Raw genomic sequence first — 17,135 nt, 5'->3', positions numbered from 1 at the left:
CTGGGGCTATTTACCTCTCGTGAGCATCAGGCCACAAAGTCATGGCCTGAGGTGCACAGGGCTGCAGGGCTCCTTGTAAAGGCCCCCTATTCAGCCACTCCCCCCTCCCCCAATGCAGCATCCTTCCCTCCCGACCCCCCCCCCCCCCCCCGGCAGCTTCTTTCTATATACAGTGCCCCCCAGAGAGGGCCTCAAAGCCCTTAACTGGTGATCCATTGGTTGCCGGGTAGGAGCGATCCCCCTTCGCTCCTGCCCAGTCAACGCTGCATCCAAAATTGTGCCCCTAGCAGTAGTCTCATGTTAAGGGGCTTTGCGGTTGTTTGTTTCTGTGTGTTAAACTGTGCCTTACTGAATTTTTCAACATTTTTCATTCAAGGGGCATGGTATGGGTGGACAGTGAGCATGAAAGCATTAGCCAGCTAACATGCTATACCACTGCAGGCTAACTGGCTAATGCAAAGTTAACACAGGGACACTTAATACCTCCTAAATAGAAATGTAGATGTGAGGACAATGCTGACAATCTTGGGACAGAGTATCAGATGGAAGGTGTCATGGAAACAGTCCTGGTTGCTGGGGTTTCACCAGCATTGACCCCACACATCCTAGCAAACAGGGCAGCGCTGGGAGGAGTGGAGACTGGAACTGATTTGATGATTTCATCAAGTACTGGAGAGGGATGATCTTTAGTGCTAACCTAGGGTTAAATGTAGCTTCGGATATAATTAAAGATTCTTTAGCATTAACTGTGGTGGAAGTTGTGAAGGCTATCATCACACAGCTGGAACTGTCTTTGATTCAAAAACTAGATAAAGGGGTCCGTTTACCAAGGTGCGCGGAAAATGGCCTGCGGTAGTGTAGGCGCATGCTTTGGGCATGCGGAGATCCATTTTTCAGCGCGCCTGAAAAAAATGCCTTTTTAAAGTTTTTGCCGAAAATGGATGTGTGGCTAAATCAAAATTGCGCGTGTCCATTTTGGGTCTGAGACCTTATCGCCAGCCATTAACCTAGTGGTAAAGTCTCATGTGTTAACTGGGCGGCAGTGACCTTGGTGTGTCCAATGCCACTTGGCGTGTGTCCGATACGCGCGTCTGAAAATAATAATTATTTATCTGACGCGCGTATTGGACATGTGCCAGAAATGAAATTACCGCGAGAGCCATGCGGCAGCCAGGTGGTAACTCCATTTTGGCACACACTGGGCCCTCGTAGACGCTTACGAGGCTTAGTAAAAGGGCCCTATACTGATTAATGCTGTGAGTTTGCTTCAACTCCAAAACAATGTGCAAGCTGAGACTTTGGGATGGCAGGACAAGTGACTGTCTCCAGAACGACATGTGGCAGAACTAAAGGCCTGTAATGCTTCCTTTATTAAAGATAAAGAGAGTATATGGTGCATTAACTTCTTCAGTAGATATAGTAAAGAAAGATTCTGCAAGTACCTAAAGAAACCTTACCTCCCATCTCATGTTCCTACTACATTGAAATTACAGCATGTCCATGTGCCTTTCCATATCCTGTGGAAGCACTGATTTTACAAAACTGCATGTAGGCTGCACTTTTTTAGCCCCCCATCTCCTCATGTGCATGGCAGCAGCTTTGTCTTGACAGCATCCATTCCCCTCACACCTGATTCCATCCATCTCCCCCAGAACATGAAGTCCTTCTCAGTGGTGCCCCTGAACATTAACCTTCCTGGAGTGCCAGCAGACAGCAACACCCCCACCTGAGAGTCTCCCTTGCCTCCCAATCCCAGCTCCAGCTGATACCAGGGGTCCCTAGTGGTGTAGTGGGAGCAGAAGTAATTCCTAAATGCTCCTGATCTTGTGGCTCTGGGTTCAAAATGGCATCATCAAGCCTTATCACTAGTTTCAAAGTACTAGCACTAGGAGTCAAGCAGCCAAATAATGCTTGCTGGCTCCGCTCTCCTATTTGACTACCTGACCTTTTAGCAGTAGTATTATGAGACTAGTGTTAGGGGTCACAGGTGCAATTTTGAAGCCAGAGCTGCACAAGTAGGGAAATTATAGACCGGTGAGTCTGACATCGGTGCTGGGCAAAATGGTAAAGACTATTATAAGGAACAAAATTGCAGAGCATATTCATAAGAATGGATTAATGAGACAAAGCCAACATGGATTTAGTGAAGGGAAATCTTGCCTCACCAATCTATTACATTTCTTTGAAGGGGTAAACAAACGTTGATAAAGGTGAGCCAGTTGATATTGTGTATCTGGATTTTCAAAAGGCATCTGACAAAGTACCTCATGAAAGACTCCAGAAGAAATTGGAGAGTCATGGGATAGGAGGTACGGGATTAAAAACTGGTTAAAAGATTTAAAAAAAACAGAAAGTAGGGTTAAATGGTCAGTATTCTCAATGGAGAAGGGTAGTTAGTGGGGTTCCCTAGGGGTCTGTGTTGGTATCACTGCTTTTTAACATATTTATAAATGACCTAGAGATGGGATTAACTAGTAAGGTAATTAAATTTGCTGATGACACAAAAGTTATTCAAAGTCGTTAAATCGTGGGAGGATTGTGAAAAATTACAAGAGGACCTTATAAGATTGGGAGACTGGGCATCTAAATGGCAGATGATGTTTAATGTGAGCAAGTGCAAAGTGATGCATGTGGAAAAGAGGAACTCGAATTATAGCTATGCCATGCAAAGTTCCACGTTAGGAATCACCAACCAAGAAAGGGATATAGGTGTCGTTATTAATGATATGTTGAAACCCTCTGCTCAGTGTGCTGTGGCAGCTAAGAAAGCAAATAGAATGTTAGGTATTATTAGGAAAGGAATGGAAAACAAAAATGGGGACGTTATAATGCCTTGGTATCGCTCCAAGGTGCAATCACACCTTGAATTTTGTGTTCAATTCTGGTCACTGCATCTCAAAAAAGATATAGTGGAATTAGAAAAGGTGCAGAGAAGGACGACGAAAATGATAAAGGGGATGGGATGACTTCCCTATGAGGAAAGACTAAAGTGGCTGGGGCTGTTCAGCTTGGAAAAAAGACAGCTGAGGGGAGATATGATAGAGGTCTATAAAATAATGAGTGGAGTGGAATGGGTAGACATGAAGCGTCTATGCTTTCCAAAAATACTAGGACTAGGGGGCATGCGATGAAGCTACAAAGTAGTACATTTAAAATGAATCAGAGAAAATATTTCTTCACTCAACATGTAATTAAACTCTGGAATTTGTTGCCAGAGAATGTGGTAAAGGCGGGTAGCTTAGCAGAGTTCAAAAAAGGTTTGGATGGCTTCCTAAAGGAAAAGTCCATAGACCATCATTAAATTGCACTTGGGGAAAATCTACTAGTTCTGGGATAAGCAGCATAAAATGTTTTGTACTTTTTTGGGATCTTGCCAGGTATTTGTGACCTGGATTGGCAGTGGATTTTCCCAAGTCCAACTTAATGGCTTATAGACTTTTCTTTTAGGAAGTTAGCTAAGCCTTTTTTTAAACCCCGCTAAGCTAACTGCTTTTACCACATTCTTTGGCAACAAATCCCAGAGCTTAATTACACATTGAATGAAGAAATATTTTCTCCAATTTGTTTTAAATTTATTACTTTGTGCTTCATTGCGTGCCCCCTAGTTCTAGTTCTTTTGGAAAGAGTAAACAAGTGATTCACATCTACCCATTCCACTCCACTCATAATTTTATATACCTCGTTCATACTTCCCCTCAGTTGTCTTTTCTCCAAGCTGAAGAGCCCTAGCCACTTTAGACTTTCCTCATAGGGAAGTCGTCCCATCCTCTTTATCATTTCCGAGGTATTACCATACAATACCTGAAATATACAAACAGATTTAAAGGCACCACGTGGAACCTTGTAGCACATAGCTATAATTTGGGTTCCTCTTTCCCACATGCATCACTTTGCACTTGCTCACATTAAATGTCATCTGCCATTTGGATGCCCAGTCTCCCAGTCTTGTAAGGTCTTCTTGTAATTTTTCACAATCCTCTTGCAATTTAACAACTTTGAATAACTTTGTGTCATCGGCAAATTTAATTGCCTCACTAGTTATTCACATATCTAGATCATTTATAAATATGTTACAATGCAACGGTCCCAGTACAAACCCCTGCAGAACCCCACTATCTACTCTTCTCCATTGAGAATGCTAACCAGTTAACCCTACTCTCTGTTTTCTATCTTTTAACCAGTTTTTAATCCACAATAGAACACTACCTTCTATTCCATGACTTTCCAATTTCCTCTGGAGCCTTTCATGAGGTATGTTGTCAAATGCCTTTTGAAAATCCAGATACACAGTATCGACCGATATGAAGTGGAAGCTCATTCCATAGTTTTGGGCCTTGGTAGCGGAAAGAGGTGTCATGGGAGGAGGTACGATGTAATACTGACAATGGAGGAAGTGACATAAGGTTATTGTTTCCTGATCTAAGATAACAAAGGGGAGCATAGGGAATGAGCAGGTTGTTAACGTAGGAGGGGGCTGAAGGTTGCCGTGATTTGGATTGACAGCTAATTCCTAAGGAGTTTATCATCCCAAATTTATAGACTTAAACTCCTGCTAAACTTTTGTATCAAAAGCATTTATTTGGAGCACTGTATTTACCATATAAATTACTATGGAAGATCATAACTGCATTATTTTAAATTACATTACACACACAAAAAAAAAAGGATGTAAAGAGTAGCTCCCCCCTCCCCACCAGACTACCTTATAGTCCTCTGTGGTCTAGTAGCAAGAGTGATCCCCAGTCGCTCTTGATCATGTCAGCTGTACTCTCAAAATGGCTACCGTGATATCTTGCAACAGTCTTGCAAGATTGCCACTAGGGCTAGGGGTCATGGCAGCCATTTTGAGAGCAGAACCAGCATGGGCAGGAGCGAGTGGGGATCACTCCTGCCCTGACTTTACTCCTAGACCACTAGGGATTATTAGATAGGTCTGAGGGTGGCATCTACAGATGGGCAGAGGGGAAAGGCAACTTCTGTTCAGAAAGGAGGAGGAGGGAGGGAGGGAGACAAACAGGACAAAGGACAAATTGCAGCTTCCGCCGAAAACACACTGTCAGTTTCGGCTAAAATTGAAACCACGGGTGTAGCCTTTTGGTCACAACCGAAACCAGGTAGAAAAAGGATTTTGGACCAGTTTTGGCACAGTAACAGAAACTGAAATTCGGTTGGCCTCTAATATCTTTTTTTCTCCTTTCAGTCTGTAGCTCTGTTGTAGCCCAGCTCTCCTATCCCATGCTCTTGCTTGCAGAAGTTCCTGGGAACCAGAGGCTCAGTACATAGATTGCTGCAGCCCAGCTTCCCCACCTTCCCATGAAAGTTAATCCTGTCACTGCATGGTTTAAGGGAATCTACTCCAGGTTTTATCCTTAAGCACAGAATCTCACAGGAGGCTGTGCTGCCTCTCTTTCTGGTTTTACTCCAATCAGAGAAAGAAAACTACAGAGCTTGATAAAATTAATACTCTATTCTTTGTAATTGCAAGAGGACTGGAACCTCCTTTTAGTGAGGCCCTCTCAGTTGATTTCTGTTTTTATTTCTGCTTCTTTTCATTTTCTTCTGTTCCAGTGTTCTGTGTTTTTGATTCATGTCAGGATTTAGCTTGTCAAGAGCCCTAGATCATTTAAAAGGTAAAGGCAGTCCCTTGTTTAGAAATAACACTTGCATGACAGTTTCTTGGCAGACTATTAGTGGGGGTTTGCCATTGCCTTCCCCAGTCATCTGTTCCCCCCTCCCTCGACTTAGATTGCTACACATTTACCAACTGGAAGTGGATGGATGTCTGAGTTGGCAAGAGGCCAGCTACATGACAGAAATCCCATGCTAGTGCACAGATTCAAACTTGGGTCATGAGCACAGTAGGCAAATGAGTTAATAAACTATGATTAGAGTGGGACACTAATGAAATAATTTCAATGAGAAAAGCATCATTTTACCTGTTGAATTGGTTAAAACAATCAGTTTCCCATCTTATACATGGATAAAATGCTATTGATATTGTTCAAAGCCTACATGGCTTAGCACCACAGTAATTGACAAACTTGTCAAAACCAAAACATCACCCCTAGTTAAAACACCCAATTAACTTTAACATTCACGGTAAAATGACCATAATCACTTGTCTTTTAAATAAATAGTATGAACGGCAAGATGAAAGCTTAGCTATCTCCTTTATCTGGTCAATAAAACTGATAAGTTTTTATCTTGCCGTTCATACTATTTATTTAAAAGAGTATTGTGCTACCTTCGTGTGGTCAGAATACCCTGGCCGTTAAAGTTAACACCACTGGGCAGGTAGTGACTCTAATATGTGGGTGTTTTAGCTAGAGGTGACGTTTCTGGTAAACACGCGAAGCTTGTGGGTTTGCCGAGTTCCTTTTTTATATTTGTCTTTCTAGTTACATTCCTGTGTTGGGTTAACGGTTGATTTAGACTGTGTGACTAGTTGATTTTGTGCTCAGTGGGAGGAACCCTCTAAAGAACATAAAATGTACAATATGCGAGAGACAGCACTCTCATACTCAGCTCATTTTTCACTTTTTTTTCTGCTATGCTACCTCTTCTAATCAACAAAAATTCAACAACTGTTCCAAGTGTCATGCCCTGCCTACTGTACAGTATAATGGTGACCAAAGGAGGGGCAGAGATGAAGACAGAAAGGAACTGGTTATAAAACCAGTTAGATATTGAAGACCTAAAAAGATGCTCAAATCTCTAACAAAATATCTAAGAGACTGATTAATTATTTTAAAATTAGAGCCCTTATATCTCATATTTGTGAAGGCAGCAATGCAAAATATGGTATAATGCATGATTGTCATGGTTCTTTGGATTAATCACCAATAAATATGTTTTTAAGCTCCGAAGGGAAATCCTGATGAGCAGGGTAGGCTTCAGTGTGTGGAGGTTAATGAACTTTATGAGGAGAAAAATGATGCAGACAGAGAAAATTCTTCTTCCTCAGACTCTGAAAAATGGGTAAGTGACTACTGAATTATTGTCTAGAAAGAGTATTTGGATGGTGCAGAATATTTGTGTTACAGGAGAAAGCATACTGCCCGATATTCAAAGCAATTTAAAAGGCCTGGAGAGGCTCCTAACCATTTAAGGAGCCCTTTTGCTAAGCCAGGGTAGACTCTATGTGCATGCAGTGTATGCCCAAATGAGACTACCGTCAGGCCAGCACACCCTCCTAGTAATAATTTCTGATTTGCTTCCATAACATGTGGATGAATTATTTATTGCCTCCTACACGCTTTGGCGGGCACCAATCAATCACCGCGTGTGTAGCATGTGAGCCTTTACCGCTAGATCAATGGGTGGTGTTCTCAGGCTGGTTTTGGGTGCGTGCTGGTTTCATTTTTACTGCAGGCTCTTTTCCTGTCCCATTTAAAAAAAGACATTTTTTGTAGATGCAGTAAAAACTGGCCTGGCGCTTGCACCTACACTACCGCAGGCCACATTTTACCATGGCTTAGTAAAAGGACCCCTAAATCACTTCTCCGTGGCTAACTGTGAATATTCAGTGACACTGCAGAATATTTGCAGTTACCACCTGAGCTGAAACTGGCTAACTTGTGAGGGTTCTGCATAAAAAGCAGTCCTACCCTATGTGGTTAAAGGCTGAATACTGCACTTAACCACATAGGTTTTAGTCAGGGCCGCCGAGAGACTGGGCCGGGCCCGGGGCAAGGTCGCCCCCGGGCCCCCCAAAGTCCCTGCTGCCGCTGCTCCTCCCTCCCTCCACCCGCCCCCCTCCGTCCGCCACCGGGCTGGGCCGGGCCCCCTGCAATGAAATCACAGCACCTCTCACCTCCATGTGAAAGCGCTGCAGGCAGCAGGGCAGCAGATCACCTCCCTTCGGCCCTCCTTCCCTTCTTGTGTGCCGCCCTCGCGGACGTTATGTCAAACGAGGGCGGGACACAGGGAGGGAAGGAGGCCCGAAGGGAGGTGATCTGCTGCCCTGCTGCCTGCAGCGCTTTCACACGGAGGTGAGAGGCACTGTGATTTCAATGCAGGGGGCCCGGCCCCGGTGGCAGATGGTCAATGACAGAGGACGGGTGGGACTGCGGCATCGGGCCCCCCTTGGAGGCCCAGGCCCGGGGGAAATTTGTCCCCCCTGCCCCACCCCCCTCGGCGGCCATGGTTTTAGTAGCCAACATATAACCAGATATTCAATGCCAATGCCTAGACATGGCCCAGCCTTGAATATTCAGGAATACAGCAGGCAGCAGACATAAAAACACTGACCACTGCCAGCTGAATATTGGCTGGATAGTATTTAAAGTGCTGTATCAGCTGCTGGGGCTCTCATGATGGACTGTTTTTAATTCATGATTACAGATGTGGTAACATCATGAAAACTGATATTATCCCCAACCCCCTTATTTTTTAACAAATGACTTTTATCCATTCTGCAGGGTCTTAATTAGAGGGGAATGCTACTTGTTTTAGTCTGCTAGCATGCAGCATTCATCAGCTGTCTAAATTCACCCATGTTTAAGTACTGTTCTCACACCATTAAAAATAGTGTGCCCAATATTTAAAAGGGATTTAACTGGGTAGGAAGGCTCCTACCCAGTTAAATCCCACTGAAGCCCCACTGAGTGCCCCTACAGCAGTGCTGCTGAATGTGTTTTGACTTCTGGGCAGAGCAAGGATTTACTCAGTGATTTTCAGTCTGCCCTGCTAAGCAAAAACAATCTGGCCGATATTCAAAGCAATTTAAGTGGGTAGGAGCCTCTCTTGCCCGCTTAAATCGCTTACCACCACCTAACCCCGATAGTCAGCAGCGCTAAAGTAGGCAACGCTGCTGAATATTGCCACTGGCTGGCCCCAGAAATATTGGGCAGGTCAGGAGCAGTACAGGGGGCAGCGTCAGGGAGAAGCCGGGGTTATACGAGTGCCAGCAAAATTCAGTGCCGGGACCCACATAGCTAAAGCATGTTAATTTAGGACAGCTCAAAGGGATCAAAGACCCTCCCCTTCCCCCATGATGAGTCCCCCACCTCCAACCCCTCAAAGTCTAGGTAGGCCCCCTGGGCCTACCTGATGTCCCTGGTGTCCGTGGGGGTTGTTAAGGGCAGCAGTAAAGCCCCCTTACTTCTGCCCCTTGTGGCTTCCCTTAGATAATGACTGCCATGATCTCTCGCAGCAGCTCACAATTCTACACAAAGCACCACAAGTGCAAAGGCCAGCCACAAGGGGCAGGAGCAATGGGGCTTCACTACTGTCCCCAACAGACCACCAGGGATATCAGGTAGGCTCGGGGGGCCTACCTAGGCCTCAGGGGGTTGGTGTGGGGAGGGCCTTTGATGCCTGTGGGCTGGAGGGAGAGAATAGAAAGGAGGGGGCTATTTTGGAGGCCTGGGAGGGGATGGGGGAGCTTTAAAGGTAAAAAAGAGATATGTGGTTCCAGACAATATTCAGCTGGGGCCACATAATTGTCTTATGCAGGCCACAGCTCTAGTGGCCATCTCCATTACATTGAGCTCCCAATATTCAGTGCTGGTGCCCAGACTTGGCCTGGTACTGAATACTGGGAGCTAATTTAGCCGACGATGGTAAGTGTTTAAAAATAATGCTCACAAAAACGTCCAAATTAGTATTTTGGAAACCAATTTTAGACGTTTTTCTACGAAGTCCGTCAGAAGTGCATTCAAATCACAAGGGGGCATGTCAGGGGTGTGTTAAGGGTGGGATTTGGGCATTCCTAACACTCAGATGTTTTTTCAGCCATAATGGAACAGAACAAAACCGTTCAAGACTAACACTAAGATGTTTTGAGCTAGACCTGTTTTTATAACAAATAGGTGCCCTAAAGGACCAGGGGGTGACTTCCCCTTACTCCCCCATTGGTCATTAACTCCCTCCCACCCCCTAAAAATGAGATTAAAACATTACTTGCTAGCCTCTATGCCAACCTCAAATGTTATACTCAGGTCCATTAGAACAGCATGCAGGTCCCTGGAATAGTCTAGTGCAGGGGCGTAGCCATGGGTGGGCCTGGGTGGGCCCAGGCCCACCCAGTTTTGGTTCAGGCCCACCCAGCAGTGGAGGCAGCGGAGTGGAGGGAGCAGGCTGAGCTCCGATCCCGCATCTGCCTCCCCAGCCCGCCACTGCCCCGCCCCCCGCCGTACCTTTAAATATTACAGTTTATCTGGAGTCGCGGGCAGCCGGCATTGAAGACATCGGCAGGCTTACGCCGGTTCCAGCAGCCTTCCCTTCCCTCGTTGCAAGTCGGATGATGGCTCCGCCCTCTTCTGACGTATTTCCTGTATCTACGAGGGCGGAGCCATCATCCGACTTGCAACGAGGGAAGGGAAGGCTGCTGGAACCGGCGTAAGCCTGCCGATGTCTTCAATGCCGGCTGCCCGCGACTCCAGCAAAACTATAATATTTAAAGGTACGGGGGGGCAGGAAGGAAACAGGGCAGACGGGAGAGGAGAGGAGGGTTGCTGCACATGGTGGAAGAAGGGGAGAGGAGGGTTGCTGGATGGAGGGAAGGGGAGAGGAGGGTTGCTGGACATGGTGGAAGAAGGGGAGAGGAGAGGGCAGGGGAGAGGAGGGTTGCTGGACATGGTGGAAGAAGGGGAGAGGAGAGGGCAGGGGAGAGGAGGGTTGCTGGATGGAGGGAAGGGGAGAGGAGGGTTGCTGGACATGGTGGAAGAAGGGGAGAGGAGGGTTGCTGGACATGGTGGAAGAAGGGGAGAGGAGAGGGCAGGGGAGAGGAGGGTTGCTGGATGGAGGGAAGGGGAGAGGAGGGTTGCTGGACATGGTGGAAGAAGGGGAGAGGAGAGGGCAGGGGAGAGGAGGGTTGCTGGATGAAGGGAAGGAGAGAGGAGGGTTGCTGGACATGGTGGAAGAAGGGGAGAGGAGGGTTGCTGGATATGGTGGAAGAAGGGGAGAGGAGGGTTGCTGGATATGGTGGAAGAAGGGGAGAGGAGGGTTGCTGGATGGAGGGAAGGGGAGAGGAGGGTTGCTGGACATGGTGGAAGAAGGGGAGAGGAGGGTTGCTGGATGGAGGGAAGGGGAGAGGAGGGTTGCTGGACATGGATGGAAGAGAGGGAAGGGAGAGAGAAGAAATGCTGGACATGGATGGAGGGAGGGAATGGAAGAATGAGGAAGGAGATGAGATGAGGGAAAAGGAAGAGAGGACAAAAACTGCACATGGATGAAGAAAATAGGCAGAAGCTGAGGACCAGAAATGAAGAAGAAAGGAGGAAAGGAAAGAAATGGAAAGGAAGCCCTGGAAACGGAGTTAAGAGGACAGATAGCAGCAGAATCGGATACTGGGCCAGCATGATCAGAAAAACAGTCACCAGACAACAAAGGTAGAAAAAAATCATTTTATTTTCATTATAGTGTTTGGAATATGTCCACTTTGAGAATCAGGTGCTCAACATTAAAAGTTTATATTTATTTACTTATTTATGGCATTTTATCCCACATTAAACATGAATTAAATTGGAACCTGGGATCATTTAATTTTTTTTTCCTGGAGACAGTAATGCATTGCCCCCCCCCCCCCCCCCCCCCAGGCTCTCTCCCCGGCTATAGCCAGCTCTGCAATTTTGAGGGGAGGTGCACAGGTGGATGGGGGGGGGGGGGGTGCAGAGGTGGACCGGGGAGAGAGCCTGTTGTTAAACATTTACCAGCACACCATTGTCTAGTGCCCACCCATCCAACCTGTTGGCCCACCCAAAAATTGACTTCTGGCTACGCCACTGGTCTAGTGGTGGGTGCAGTGCACTGCAGACAGGTGTACCCACCTCTCCCTACCTGTTACACTTGTGGAGGAAACTGTGATCCTCCAAAACTCACCAGAAACCCACTGTACCCACGTATAGGTGCCCCCCTTCACTTGTATGGGGCTATGGTAGTGGTGTAAAGTTGGGGGTAGTGGATTTTGGGTGCGCTTTGGGGGGCTCAGCAGACAAGATAAGGGAGCAATGGTGAGATGTGTACCTGGGTGCACTTTATGAAGTCCACTGCAGTGCCCTCTAGGGTGCTCTATTGCTTTCCTGGGATGTTAGGGTGACTAGTCTACTAAAAATGCTGGCTCCTCCTACATCCCAATGTCTTGATTTTGTGTGTTTTGCACTTGGACGTTTTGTGTTTGAAAATGGACCAAAAAACAAAACGTCCAAATCACAAAACCTTGTTCAAGACAGTATTTTCGAAAACAAAAGATAGACATTTTTCTTATGTGAAAATGACATTCTTTCCTATTCAGATTTTGGACGTTTTGTCGGACTTAGACATCATATCGAAAATGCCCTCCATATCTACAATAAATCACATACACTGTTTTTCCTTAATATAGAGCAGCTTCTTGCAGATACAGTGAATTGTATTAGTTTTCAACTAATATCTTTGTATCTACAGCAGAAACAGTATTTTAACTACAAACTAGGTGTGGCTTGGTGTAAAGAATCCAAAACAAACAATAACTCATTCAGTTCCCAAGGGCCAACTGCCTTGAGTACCTCCCAAGGGTCACTAGTCTTCACAGCTTCCTGAGCTGCCTCTAGGGGTCTTGCTGTGGCCCAGAATATGAACTCTTAGAAGAGCTCTACAGGCAATAGTCTAAGGGTTCCCCCATAGAGGGCAACCTCTTCTCCACCAGTCTTCATGAGGAGCCCATAGGGCACTTTTCCCTGCTGTGGACCAGAATACTAGCTCTTAACAGAGCTCTGTGATCAGTGGTACCAGGGTTTTCCAAACGGAGGCAGTGGCATCTCCAGACAGAAATATTGCCTCACCAATCTACTACATTTCTGTGAAGGAGTGAATAAACATGTGGATAAAGGTGAGCTGGTCGATACTGTGTATCTGGATTTTCAAAAGGCATTTGACAAAGTATCTCATGAAAGACACCAGAGGAAATTGGAAAATCATGGAATAGGAGGTAATGTTCTATTGTGGATTAAAAACTGGTTAAAGGATAGAAAACAGAGAGTAGGGTTGAATGGTCAGTATTCTCAATGGAGACGGGTAGATATTGGGGTTCCGCAGGGGTCTGTGTTGGGACTGCTGCTTTTTAACATATTTATAAATGATCTATATATGGGAATAACTAATGAGGTAATTAAATTTGCCAACATCACAAAGTTATTTAAAGTTGTCAAATCGCAAGAAGATTGTGAAAAATTGCAAGACGACCTTATGAGACTGGGCATCCAAATGGAAGATGATGTTTAATGTGAGCAAGTGCAAAGCGATGCATGTGGGAAAGAGGAACCCAAACTATAACTAAGTGATGCAAGGTTCCGTGTTAGGAGTCACACTGATCAGGAAAAGGGCTTGGGGCTCTCTCTGGTCTGGGGCCAAGGGCAGTTGCCCTAGTCTTACACCCCTAACACCATTCCTAGCGTATGCCATCTTTATATTTTTCACAATACAGGAATAAATGCATCTCTATATCTCTGGTGTTGTACTACATAACTGTTTGAGGCTTGTGCAAATGGGGTCAGAGCTGATGGGGACAGAGTTTGCAGGGACAAGGACAAACTTTGTTCCCGTGCCATTCTCTATGATCTTCTGAGGGTGCCAATTTATAGGTTTGCAGGGGGGTGCCAGAAATCCTTGCACTGACTCTGCCAGTCTCTTTTCCTCTTTCCTTGTGTCAGTCTTCTCCCAAATTCTTTGCAAGGTTTGCCTTTCCATTTTTTCTCTCGCCTCTTGTCTTCTTCTTTTTCATCTCTACATCTGTCTGCCACTGATATTTTTCATGTTTTTTTTTCCATTTTTCTCTGTTTTTATATCCACCCATTTGATTTTACCCTAATGCTCCCTTTCTCTCACCCTTTTCTTAGTCTGCTCCTTTTCACCTCTCATCTCAGCTTTTCCCATCTACCATTGAGTGTTCCCTGGTCTTTGTAATTTTTAAAAGAGTGAAACATCGATTCACTTTTACCTGTTTACTCCACTTGGGATTTTGTAGACCTCAGTCATATTTCCCCTCAGTTGTCTCTCTTCCATGCTGAAGATCCTAACCTCTTTAGCCTTTCCTCAAATGGGAGGAGTTCGTCCTCTTTATCATTTTACCCAATTTACTTTTATCCCCTTTAATGGATAATATTCCCCAAAGTGTGTAAATGTGACTCCATCAGCCTGCCTGCCTGTCTTTCTTTCCTTCAGTGAATAATTAACATAAGGTGCTGCCCACCTCTGTCTCTCTGCTTAGCTCAGCCCTGTAACATTTCATCAAATTGATACATTTCTCCTACAGGGAGCTGCCAAGGGAAAATGACAGAAACCTCTCTTATTTTCTCAGTATAATACAGAAAGAGCAAATCTGCTTTTGAAAGTCACTATAACCAAAGATCCCGTCTCTCCTATTTCTCAACAAACATTTCTTTTTTTTTTTTTTGGGGGGGGGGGGGGAGGAGGAGTTCAATAATGATACAAGCTCAATGTCCTACAGAAATAATAAAAAAAAAGAAATCACACCTTTGATAAATGTTGTGTAATGATGAATATTATAACTGACTGGGAGTGAAAGAAGAATGGATCTCCCATCTGTAGATGGATTATGATCTTTGTGTCAGAGGTAAAATCAAGGCCAATTTAGATACACCATGTTGTTCTTTAGAATGATCTTCCTGCAACTCATAAGAGTACCATTATGTATTACAGGAATGGACTCCAGCTAAATGACAAAAATCATCTTAATTTTAATGGCATTTTTTGTTTGGTTTTCCAGGTGGTTTCCACATTTTATGAATCTATCGACTATTTCACAGTGAAGAATCATGAAAACAGTGACAACGGAAATATGTCTTCTTGCCAAATGCCAGGACTGTAAAGAAAAATAGACTGTATCTTACCTTCAGGACATGGTCAGTTGCAAAACAACTATGGAGACTTTTCTATTGCAGCTTGAAATTTGGAGGAGTTGTTGTGAATGGACTGACCTCAATAAAGGAAATTAAGTAACTGAATGGAACTGTAAAAACACACTCTGGTTTGTTTTCTTTCCTTTTCAGGTCCATTAAAGCAGTGGGTTGCACCTATGGCTGTCTTTCTCACCATGTGTACACATGTATCAAAGTTCTATTCCATGCAACAGATTTGGCTGAAATTTAGTGGGAAAGTCTTCTGAGATGTCAGAATGCCTGCCAAACTTCAGAGAAACCTAAATGCACAGCAGAGAGCTACTAGTTTCTTACTAGACCCCTCCCCTCTGCAAAATGTAAAATCTGTCAGAAAAAATCCTCAATATAGAATCCCTTCTATTCTTTAAGAAAATATTGTGCAACAGGGCTCTAGCCCCCTCCTGGGTCCCCCCCTCCCTCCTTCTTGAAAATAAAAGTTGTGTTTGGAGGAGGAGATTCCAACAGCCTCCTATGGGATTCTCCCTATTGGATAGGTCTGGCTCATGGAGATTTGATGCCTTATGTGAATTTTCAGCCATGTGTTACCTTCCCTCCAAGTATCCAGCATCTCTCCTTCCCTTCCTTTCCCTAACCTTCCCCCCTCCTGCAAGTGTCCAGCAAGACTCTTCTTCTCTAAAACCCCCATGATGTCTAGTATTCCTTTCCTTCCCTTTCCCCTCCCCCAAGTTGTCCAACATCTCTCTCCTTCCTTACCTTCTTCAAGATGTCCAGCATCTCCCCTCTCTTCCTTTCCCTTCCCCTGTTGCAACTGCTACCATATTACCTCCATCTTCTGCTTGAGTTGAGTTGAGCCTGACCAAAAGCAAACTATTGGCAGGCCATTGAGCATTGTGCATGCTCATGGTCTGCCAGGCCCCCCGCCCCTCTGATGCTAACGTCATGTGTGGAAGGGGGTACGACACGGTAGGCCTTGAGCATGCATGAAAGAACTGCTGCTGTGCTGTCATTGACAGTAGCTTTATAGTGCTGTTCTGCTGCTGTCCTGCCGGCTGTGCTGGTGCCAAGCTGCCACAACTCCCCAAACCCCCAAAGTCTGCTAAACTAAGTGGATACTTAGTCCATCTAGATGTTGGGCCAGCCTTTCTCCTGGAAGAAAATTGTAGTAGGATGAAGAAGGATCTGACAGCCCCTAGGATAGAGGTTAAGGAGTACAAAGCTTTTTAAACTCTTCCCAAGCTGAGCTAGGATATACCTTTATTTCCTCCTGGAGTGGCATCAATGGTTGGTCTGTGAGAGGTAGGTAGGTCCGGAGAGGAGCAAATGTAGAAAGGTGCAGTCAGACCCACCCTCTGGCTCGCTTCAATTTTATTTTGGAAGGGAGATTTGGGAAGGGGCTGTTAGATGCCAATACAAATTTAGTTTCAGGCAAGATAGAAGGGGCAACTCTCAGAAAGAACATTTTCTTCAAGGAAGGTGGGAGGAAGGATGTGGTTGTTTAGATATTGCAATAGCAGGCCTAAGTTTAGATTTGCCTGACTAAATTTTGTGGCTAGTGGTGAAAATTAGTGATAACTTCCTAACATTCCCCCCTTGATCTCACCCCATCCCCAGATGAACTCAGAATTTGACAGGCTAACATTAGCAATCTCAATTTCACTATGCAACTAAAGTTAGTTGGTGAGCCTTATACATTTTGAAAGGCTTTTATCTAGCTTCTTTGTTACCTAAGTACATAAGTATTGCCATACTGGGAAAGACCAAAGGTCCATCAAGTCCAGCATCCTGTTTCCAACAGTGGCCAATCCAGGTCACAAATACCTGGCAAGATCCCCAAAAAAGTACAAAACATTTTATACTGCTTATCCCAGAAATAGTGGATTTTCCCCAAGTCCATTTAATAACGGTTTATGGACTTTTCCTTTAGGAAGCCGTCCAAACCTTTTTAAAACTCCGCTAAGCTAACCGCCTTTACCACATTCTCTGGCAACAAATTCCAGAGTTTAATTACACGTTGAGTGAAGAAAAATTTTCTCTGATTCGTTTTAAATTTACTACATTGTAGCTTCATCGCATGCCCCTAGTCCTAGTATTTTTGGAAAGCGTAAACAGACGCTTCACATCTACCCGTTCAACTCCACTCATTATTTTATAGACCTCTATCATATCTCCCCTCTGCTGCCTTTTCTCCAAGCTGAAGAGCCCTAGCCGCTTTAGCCTTTCCTCATAGGGAAGTCGTCCCATGCCCTTTATCATTTTCGTCGCCCTTCTCTGCACCTTTTCTAATTCCACTATATC

At 45.0% G+C, this 17,135-nt stretch overlaps 1 protein-coding gene across 2 annotated transcripts in view; it reads left to right on the top strand.

The window, feature by feature from the left end:
- Nucleotides 1-14,914, top strand: part of LOC115462595 — a 69,423-nt gene extending 54,509 nt beyond the window's left edge. For both annotated transcript variants that reach the window (XM_030192592.1, XM_030192590.1), the window contains 2 exons: nt 6,860-6,978; nt 14,708-14,914. In XM_030192592.1, the coding sequence (XP_030048452.1) occupies nt 6,860-6,978; nt 14,708-14,809 (221 nt within the window). In that variant the 3' untranslated portion in view covers nt 14,810-14,914. The remainder of the gene's footprint in view (nt 1-6,859; nt 6,979-14,707) is intronic.
- The last annotated feature ends 2,221 nt before the right edge of the window (nt 14,915-17,135 follow it).

The sequence above is a fragment of the Microcaecilia unicolor genome, chromosome 2 (genome assembly GCF_901765095.1).
Source record: "Microcaecilia unicolor chromosome 2, aMicUni1.1, whole genome shotgun sequence".
NCBI lineage: Eukaryota > Metazoa > Chordata > Amphibia > Gymnophiona > Siphonopidae > Microcaecilia > Microcaecilia unicolor.
Note: the sequence above shows the minus strand (reverse complement) of the source record. Positions and strands in the feature narration are given on the sequence as shown.